This window comes from Ruditapes philippinarum, unplaced genomic scaffold (assembly GCF_026571515.1).
Source record: "Ruditapes philippinarum isolate M1 unplaced genomic scaffold, ASM2657151v2 ctg9590_1_1_1_1, whole genome shotgun sequence".
Lineage (NCBI taxonomy): Eukaryota > Metazoa > Mollusca > Bivalvia > Venerida > Veneridae > Ruditapes > Ruditapes philippinarum.
The window spans coordinates 11,798-22,215 of NW_026861805.1; the positions used below are offsets into that span (position 1 = coordinate 11,798).

At 31.0% G+C, this 10,418-nt stretch overlaps 1 protein-coding gene across 1 annotated transcript; it reads right to left on the bottom strand.

Annotated features, from left to right (window-relative positions):
- Positions 1-613: 613 nt before the first annotated feature.
- Positions 614-9,705, bottom strand: LOC132716880 (uncharacterized). Its single transcript, XM_060700214.1, has 9 exons — positions 9,558-9,705; positions 7,736-7,818; positions 6,220-6,291; positions 5,572-5,695; positions 5,195-5,292; positions 3,663-3,740; positions 2,728-2,833; positions 1,279-1,479; positions 614-894 (listed from the first exon to the last, which is right to left on the bottom strand). Exons 1-9 carry the CDS (start codon positions 9,607-9,609, stop codon positions 644-646), a joined length of 1,065 nt encoding a protein of 354 aa, XP_060556197.1. The 5' UTR covers positions 9,610-9,705; the 3' UTR covers positions 614-643.
- Between the last annotated feature and the right edge of the window lie 713 nt (positions 9,706-10,418).

The window sequence follows — 10,418 nt, forward strand, 5'->3', positions numbered from 1 at the left end:
AGAATTATCGATAACTGTACCTTTTTATTTTTTTTTGTATATGTCTATATGCTTTACCATGCATACGACTAAATAAACCTTCTGTTCTGTTCTGTTTATTTTTTAGTTATGGCACTTTGTTTTGCTTTTTCATGCTTCATGTTTGTCCAGAAAACAAAACCTCGAAAATTGTTTGGAATCTCAATTTTAAACTTTATAGGTTATTAAATCTTTTTGACCCCCCATGATCCCAAACACACCAACACTCCTACTCCTACCAAAAAATGTTATAATAATTTAATATTTTTGTAATATGTACATGATTGTAATCAATTCTTATATATAATCCACGTGGCAGAACAATAAATTATTTAATTTTTGAAAAGTACTTGTATCACTTTATGCATGTTTATATCTAGCGATAAAGAAGAATTGCAAGCTTATCAAGACAATTCTCAATGCCGGGCAAAGAGCATTGGTAAATCTTACTTGAAACAGAAAAAAAAATTATTGAAAATTGGACTTGACACTAGACTAAAGAGACTAAAAGTTGAAATAGAAATGACCAAACCGATAAAAAGGAGGTGATTTTCATAGCATTAAATAAATGCAGACAATACGATTGAAGGAAACATTCAGTGAAACAAGGGAAGTATTTATTGGTTTATGATTGCTGACAAATAAAAGCCAATGGCTTAGAACAGTAATCGTCGTGCCACTGGTAATCCTGTGGATTATTTGAAGAACCCCTCCACATATTTGCACAGTTCTGGTCATGTCCGCCATCATGATGGTTTGGTTGTCCCGGAAACCAGTCCCCCGAGGCAAGGTCAACCGTTGTGTTAGTAACCCATGTAAAGACATTAGTTAAGTCGAAGTCACGTGCACCAATCCAATAACCAGTTTGGTGGTTATCTGTAAAAGATTATAGGATAGTTCGTAATACGTTAACGTCATGATTTTTCTAAAAATATGTGGTCTTCTGTGTTGTTATATTTTTCTTGTCCGTCGGGATCATTGATTTAAGTTTTGAAACGTTCAAGCCGGTGCCAGATGGCGTAAGGGGTGCTGCATTTTTTGTTGTCCATCCGACTCAATTAAACCGATCTGCAGTGTTCATATATTGTTGTTGTTATAAATGTTTCCGAGGGATCACCTTAATTTATTACAGATTTCCGGATGAATTATAAGAATCAGTTTTTGAGTTTAAAGAATAAACAAACATTTACTTATGTAAGAAAATTTGTACAAGTTGAAATCAAAAGTAGATTAAATTTTCTAAATACATATATAACTTACAGTGACTGTCAGTAAGTATGGTATTTTTAAGAAGGATAGCTTCATCTTTGTTGTCAAGAACAACAAGGTCCCCTCCAGCACTAGAACATGCCGCTCTTGCACTGTCCCAATCTTCGTGATGTGTGTATATTTGAATACACAGTGACGCACTTCCGGTTGAATCTTGTATGAGTTGGTATCCAGCGGAAGTGTCACAAGCACCTGAAACGCGAGAATATCAAATTACTAAAATTATATACTAAGTACTAATTTACTTGTAATTTTACATCTATACTTAAGGTTAGAACTTATTTTCAAAAGTGGTTCGCCTCCACGTAAATTTTCTGTTTATATATACAGCTTTTTAAAAATAGTGAACATTAATGAAATAATTACTAGTATTTTGCATCAAAATAATCATTGATACCAAGGTGCCAGACATTACAATAGATTTGAAAATATTGACATGAAGTTCGTATAGTAACTGCAATGTATCTATGTTATTTAACGTAAATACAAGATCTGGGGTGACTTGATGGATATTTACTGCCAAATTAAAGGTCAAAACTGGTAAAAAAATGAATGTAGGACACAAAATCCTTTCCTGTAAGTTGGAGCCGGGATCCTTAATGAGCTACCTTCAGCCCTAAAGCACTGCATGTCTTTTTATTTGTTAGATTATATATAATTGATGTCTTGCTTATTCTCGATCAGTCTAGATACAGAAATAACATGCCTCCATGACATTCAGTTAATTGATCTTAGAAAAGAGCTAATATCCTGGATACCTATGCATATTATTTCTTTATATTAAGAATTTTACTGGCCAGCAGTTTGTGGTATCTTACTGTTGGACTCTGTTACTTAGATGATAATGGTGAAAGAACAAACAATAATTATTTAAAGTTAACCACACAGCACCATCAATAGAAGTGCGAATTAAAGTTGCATGAATGAAAGTCTGAAATTTCGAAGAAAATATAAAAATGTGTAGTACACCTGAAAATGCATCAGAAGCCCCATTTAAATGCAGATATTTGTTTTTAAAAAAAGAAGGACATTTAATTAATACACATGCATTTATTTAATGAGAACAAAGATAGATAGAAAAGGTAAGATTTTTTCTACGAGAATGAAGAAATGTGTTTTCCAGGATTTACCATACAGATTCATTATTTTACTGGTTCCCTGAACCCTCATATAGGAGGGGTTAGGTTTTGTGTAAGGGATTTCAACATGTTTTGGTGCTATTGGTCCTTTAATACAAGGTGTAACTATATTAGCGGTGTAGTCTGCAGTTGTAGTTACCATGGATCTTTGGCGATTTAAAACGACTTTATAAGTGCTTTATATTGTGTCCATGCATTATTTGAACGTTTCTTTATTTGATCTTTAAATTTATTATTTATTTACATATCTTATGCTCTTTTGTTCTTAATGGTTTTATACCTTCATTTAGCAATAACATACCTGGATTTACGCCGTTAGTAAAACACTTATCGTTACAAAAATCCTGTTGACAACAAACTGGTGGACAGTTACCGTGTGTGCCTATATTAGAGAAAGCTGCACATGCCTGAATAGATATTAATGTTTTTATATTAATTTTCATATAACATTGATATTGTAGTGAAAATATATTGTAAACATTCCTGTGTTATATTATCATCATAATATGTCTATGCGTTCACATGTTTTTGAAATTGTACAAAGTTCATCCTCTTTTATATGCTCACTATGCTAACTTCAACAATCCATGTCTTTTTATATGTGTCATGCAATATATGTATAAGTTAACCGTTAATATGTAAATTGTATTATTTAACAAGAAACATAACATGTTTGCGTTACTTAATAAAGAATTTACTATTTATAGCCGCCTCTTCAATTATATAGTCAAAAGAACACGGTACTTGCTTTCCTCTTTGAGTTTTTTAAAGAAAACAAAACAAAAACAAACAAGCAAAAACAAAAAACAACAAAAATAAAAAAGAACATTTGCTATCATTAAATACACATTTAATCTTCTCCACTTTTATCACACTAAACTTTGACAATCTGAGAATATTGAAATGAAAGTCAAGAAAATAACTTTATTATTAAATTGATATACACCATTTTGCCTAATTAATCTTTGTGAAGCCAGTAAGAATATTATTTTTTCTTGTCCTTACTTTCTTTTTTTACCATCTTTATTTTTTATACATTTTTTTTAAAAAATATTTTAAATAGCTTCATTAATGAGAACTATTTTTACATCCACTTACAGTTAGTCTATGTCTAAACAACTAACTGTAGTCATACTTCATTTGACTCTTCTTGTTCTTTGAGTTATATGTATTGTATTGTATTGTATTGTATTGTAAATACTACTAGTATTTCATTCTTATAACAATAAGCTTTACCGCTTTGGACTCACACATGCTTTTGTATACAGTTTGAGAAGAACTAGTCAAGTCTTGTGACTCAAACACAATGCACTCCTGGAAAAAACAACAACATAATTTAACAAAACATTTGAATCATCCAAACGTCAACTGTTATGTAACTTGGTGAACATAGATTTGAATTAATTCATGTAAAAAATGTGCTCTCTTAATTCAAGTAATGTTTAATATTTTACTGAAGATTAATTGTAAAACGTGATAATACCGTAGTCTACTGTAGTCATCAACTGTATAAAGTCTACTGTAGTCATCAACTGTATAAAGTCTACTGTAGTCATCAACTGTATAAAGTCTACTGTAGTCATCAACTGTATAAAGTCTACTGTAGTCATCAACTGTATAAAGTCTACTGTAGTCATCAACTGTATAAAGTCTACTGTAAGTCATCAACTGTATAAAATCTACTGTAGTCTCAACTGTATAAAGTCTACTGTAGTCATCAACTGTTATAAAGTCTACTGTAGTCATCACTGTATAAAATCTACTGTAGTCCTCAACTGTATAAAGTCTACTGTAGTCATTTCAACTGTATAAAGTCTACTGTAGTCATCGAAACAGTATAAAGTCTACTGTAGTCATCAAATGTATATAGTCTACTGTAGTCATTAAATGTATATAGTCTACTGTAGTCATCAACTGTATATAGTCTACTGTAGTCATCAACTGTATATAGTCTACTGTAGTATAGTCTACTGTAGTCATGTATAAAGTCTACTGTAGTCATCAACTGTATATAGTCTACTGTAGTCATCAATTGTAAATAGTCTACTGTAGTCATCAACTGTATATAGTCTACTGTAGTCATCAACTGTATATATATGTAGTCATCAACTGTATAAAGTCTACTGTAGTCATCAAACTGTATATAGTCTACCGTAGTCACCAATTGTATATAGTCAACTGTAGTCATCACCTGTATATAGTCTACCGTAGTAATCAACTGTAATAAAGTCTACTGTAGTCATCAACTGTATATAGTCCCTACCGTAGTCATCAAATTGTATAAAAGTCCTACTGTAGTCATCAACTGTAAAAATATAGTCTACTGTAGTCATCAAACTGTATATATATATATGTAGTCATCAACTGTATAAAGTCTACTGTAGGTAATCAACTGTATAAAGTCTACTGTAGTCATCAACTGTTTATAGTCTACTGTAGTCATCAACTGTATATAGTCTACTGTAGTCATCACTGTATATAGTCTACTGTAGTCATCAACTGTATATAGTCTACTGTAGTCATCAACTGTATATAGTCTACTGTAGTCATCAACTGTATATAGTCTACTGTAGTCATCAACTGTATAAAGTCTACTGTAGTCATCAACTGTAGTCAGATTTGGTACACTTGCAAGCTTATAACGATTATATAAAATAACAGATACTCAATGTATGATAAAGAACACTAAACAAACTTTTAGTACGACTTCATTGCCGTTGCGTTAAGACAGTCTGACTATTTCGATATGTTTTATACAAAATTCATACCTCCGACTCTTGACAAATTGTGACGTCGTTGCAAGTAGAAGGGTCCATTGTAGCATCGCATGTGAAACAATAAGGTCCTCTTTTGTCCCGCGATACAACTATGAAGAACAAAAAGATTAAATTATTTAACCATTTAAAGAGTACAGATGTTTTCGACTGGCATATTTGATACCATTTATTATTACATAAAAACTGAATATGCAGCAATCTCCTCCCAAATCATTACGAAACCGGTTGTTACTACAAAAAAATAAACAAAAAAACAAACAAAAGCATCAAACAAACAAACAAACAATAAATATGTAGGTGTTATAAGTTGGTTATATAAGAGAGTTATGATAACATTGTAGTAATGAAGGTAAAGTAAGGAAGTTTACCCTGTGTGTTGCAACCCTGTATATTACAGTAATCTTTGTCGCAGCATTCAACACATGTTGTTACAGCGGTGTCCTGTCTCGACATATCTCGCCTCCCTACTATAGTTCCAAGTGCGGGGCAAGTCTGTAGAACAACATGGTCAATATTTATATGGTATACATGTATTTCTCAAATACTAGTAATATTATCATTCTTACAAAGAATTAGGTATGCGTCATTACAATCAGAAATAAAGATTCGGTATCTCTTTTAAGAAACATTATGCTATACAAGTACATGATGTAGTTTAAATAAGAAATCGCATCAATCATATCTAAGAGATATATTTCCTTTTCTTGTTTTTCATTTACTCGAACATATTTTTGTTTTTGTTTTCTCTTATTCATATTTATAACAATCAGGGAAATTCGAAATAAATGTTGATTTAAAATTACTCTACTCAGTATAGATATTTTTTGATATGTGCACATATACTATTAACAAAATAATTATAATAATAATAATAATCAAGATGATGATGATGATGATGATGATAATAATGATAATGATAACGATTACGATAATAATAATAATAATAATAATAATAATAATAATAATGATAATAATAATAATAATAATAATAATAATAATAGTAGTAATAATGTTACGGTTTTAGCTCGGCATCCTAAACTGTAGAGTACAGTTCCATCATATTGGACATACTGTCTGATGGAGCAAACCTGAATTAAAACGAAACTCTCTGCTGTACAATATATTCATTGAAATAAAAATTTAAAACATACGAACTTTAACAAAATATGTACTCATATTTGAAAGAGATTAAAAAGATTACAAATAAAATAAATAATCGTTACTGATTAAAATAACCTGGTTGAAGGTCAACGAATTGTTTTTGTTGATCAGTTTAGATCGAGCTAAACAAAATAGGGCCTGTTTGCTGATAATTAAAAATACTTTAAAAAGATGCAATGTACAATATATGAAAATCATTACTGTTAAAAACTAAAAATCCCTTACTGTTTAGTGATAAAGTTTTCTTTTACTATCTTTAACAAATTTGCCACTGTTTCTTTATAAAAATATACGTTACTTATAGGAATTAAATAGACAAAACTATGTCATTTTATGAATCTAAATAAAACAGATAAAGTTTAAAGCTAAATAACAAATTTGTTATCGTTGTGTTCAAGCTAAAAATTTATTTTGTTATTGTAACTATTTAAAACTGAATACGAAAAAAGTCGCTGTGAGATAAAAAAAAAAAATTAAATGTTCGTTTCTGTTAGAAAGCAACTAAATCGAGGATGCAGAATGAGTGCAGATTCAATCCTGAATTTATTTTTTATCCAACGAGTTGAATAAATCTATTAATATAGGTACACGAATATAATAGTCTATTTACTACATATTCAAAGAAGAACTGTTTACAGTAAAAAGCACCTTTTCATTGCCCAACGCGTTTATAGTATAACGCGAACATTAAAGCGCGTCTTTACGCTATTATTGATTAACGTGACGTCGAAATCATATGCACGGCCGTGCCACACCAATTTTCGGAGTCTCAAAAGCGGCACGGGTATGTAATAAAATAATGTCCTTTATCACACACCCGTGCAGATTTTGCGACTCCGTAAAAATGGTATTGCACGGCCGTGCATATATTTTGACGTGACGTCATTAGCGTTATACAAACATAGTGTCGTTAGCGTTATAAAGACGCGCTAAATGATAGCGTTATATTATAGGCGCGTCAATGAAAAATGACTCTTACTTCACTTTAAACGGTCTTTATTTTGGGCATGTGATAAATAGAATATTAAATTCGTGTAAGTTCATTACTGAATTTATTGCACTCGTTGAATAAAATAATATTATGCTCGCCAGAGGCTCGCATAATATAATTTCATTCAACTCGTGCAATAAATTCAGTATTGAACTTACACTCATTCAATATCCTCTATTAATCCTGATTCATTATTTTGTTTTGATAGTTATATTCATGAAATAAAATTGCTAAATCAATCATCTATTTTGCGATATTGTACATGTTAGTTTAAAAATTCTAATGGTTGATGTATACAGATATAATTCGTAATATGATGAATTTTATCGCACAAGAAGCTATATTTCCAACATGGTCACATGATATTGCTATGGACATACCTGATCTGGTCCACAAGTTTCAACTTTAGTACATAAACCAGGATCTGCTATGTCTGTACAATGGAAGCATCGCTCTGCTCGTACTGGAAGAAAACACATTTATACAAAAACCATTTTTCTCTGATTGCTCCCACCTGAATATTTTCCACAACCTATAAGAAATTAGTTTTTGAAAACCCTTTTTTAAAATTTATTGTTCATCTACCATAGCATAAACAGTGTAATGTTGACACATTTTTGCGATTGGTTTCAAATATTTTCTATTCAAAAGTCAGTTTTTCTTATTATTTTTTATAAAATGGAAAATGGTCCCAGTTGGACCCGATATAGATTTCTAAAAGATCCTCCTCTGGGACTCAGAAAAGTTTGCTACGGAATACATGGAATACATAGTAAATTATAATTATCTAAAGAATATAATATTTTATAGAATTGTACTTTTTCACTAGACATCAGTCCATCCTTTTTTCTTCTATGTTTTAATAAAGAATGATCTTTGATTGCCCAGATGATAAAGAGTTAGATATATAAACTTATTGAAAGATGTTGATTGACCATAAATATATGTGTTTTTTAAAGGGAAATTTAATTTGAGTCGCGTCATGACAAAACCAACATAGTGGGTTTGCGACCAGCATGGATCCAGACCAGCCTGCGCATCCGCGCAATCTGATCAGGATCCATGCTGTTCGCTATCAGTTTCTCTACTTGTTATAGTGTTTGTAAGCGAACAACATGGATCCTGATCAGACTGCGCGGATGCGCAGGCTGGCCTGGATCCATGCTGGTCGAAAACCCACTATGTTGGTTTTGTCGTGACGCGGCTCATTTGCATTTGCTTTAAAGTAGTACTGTATTGACAACAACATGGGGACCTGAATTTGAATATTGCCTTCTTATTTTAAAACGCAATGCATAACTTGTGTGTTGAGCTTGTGATTTGAGTTTTATAAAACATCAAAATGGTAAGTTTAAGAATATGTAGTCAATACCTATCGGGTGATTTGAGCAGTTTATTCAAGAACAACATGTATTTTTTAAAATTTTTATCATGAAGTTAAAAATTGATTTGCTGCCATTCCATGGCACATAAAACATGTATCACAATTATTGACAACTTTGGCAATTTTAAGACTGAAAGATATGTATGTTTTACTATCTAAAATAACAAAATAAAAATAAATCAGAAAATTAATAATCACAGTAATTTCTTTTAGGAGAACTTCTCAAAATATATTAATAAAATGCCAGGAAGCAAAATGTGTATATAAACAAAAAACAACAACAGTATAACATCACTAAAGGTTTTATCATTTAGTAAGAAGTGTGCAAAAGATAACATAAGTCAATTTTTTAATTACTAATGAAATTTAGTTTACACTGGCTATAGAAATTTACTCTCCAGCACCCTTCATTCATTCTTATTTTCAACACCCAAACATATAAGGCAATCTAGTACATACACGATGCACAAAATAAAACACGAATGCTTAACCATGATGTCATTATATGATAAACCGAAATGAAATGACGTCAGGAAAATTACGTCTACTCAATATTCAGCGTACATATTTTTATAACAATTCTCTTTTGTATTATCATGATAGAATGGAATGAAATATTATTGTTCTTGCATTATAGTATAATATTGCACGGTGTATCGTTCGAAGTCTCTCATGCCTATTGGCCTTCGTGATTATATTCCTGCCATTTGAACTAGGACCGTTCAATATTCTACGATAATGCACTCAAAATTGATATATATTTCCTAAACAAAATGTCTTATAAATGTATGTTAGATAATTGGAACACTTCAACTCACCAAAATAGAACGCCCCAATTAAGCCGATTAATTTAAAATTCACAGCAAACATTTCTTCCCTTTTGCAAATATAGTAAATAAGGTCAAATAAATCATATCATGAATTAATATGTCACATGATTTGTGCAATCAAAAATTCTCAAATATAGGCCAGTGTCATCAGTACATTGATTGAATAACAATTTCAATGTTTATCTCTGCCAGCACCAAGATTCGTGTTGTAAAGGTCCAACTTTTAAAGACAGTTAACAGCGAGTTCAATTCAAAGGTTAAACGTCAGCAAAAATAATTCAAGTCTTGAAACAGATATCGGTAGAACCAGTGCGCGCATACTATTTAATTATGTATCAGTCACTCAACTCAAACACTATTGGAATATCTATGAATTAATATTACAGTGAATTTGCACGCATAAAAGTGATGTTACATAAAAAATAAAGACTTCATACAAAAATCAAATACAATTTTAGTAGACTCTGTATTGTATAAACCGAGCACTGAATATTGTTGCTCAAATAAACACGCATGATTGTCTTTAACCGTATATGTACCTGCTTTCCTTTCACAAAGTTTGAAAAAAGTGCGATGTTTTTTTTAATTGAGACTTATTTTGACATCTTTAACAAAGATTTTCTAATACGATGCGAAAGAGAAATGTTCTTTGTATGAATATGTCTGCAAATGTGACAGCAAAATTTTCTTAAGAAAAGAAATGTTCATTTTTTGTATTGTGAGCGAATACTTTTACAACTTGTTTTAAGCACTTAATGCAGCGGCCTGAAGTACAAGCACTTAATGCAACGGCCTGAAGTACAAGCATAAAGAAAATGAAAAGCCATTTATCAAGATTTCTTATTTATT

Coding starts and splice junctions, on each gene's coding strand:
- LOC132716880 (XM_060700214.1), bottom strand. CDS start 9,609: ATGTTTGCTGTGAATTTTAAATTAATCGGCTTAATTGGGGCGTTCTAT. Junction 5,696..6,219: donor TAGGATGCCGAGCTAAAACC/GTAACATTATTA, acceptor GTTGTTCTACAG/ACTTGCCCCGCACTTGGAAC. Junction 1,480..2,727: donor TACTAACGGCGTAAATCCAG/GTATGTTATTGC, acceptor CTCGCGTTTCAG/GTGCTTGTGACACTTCCGCT.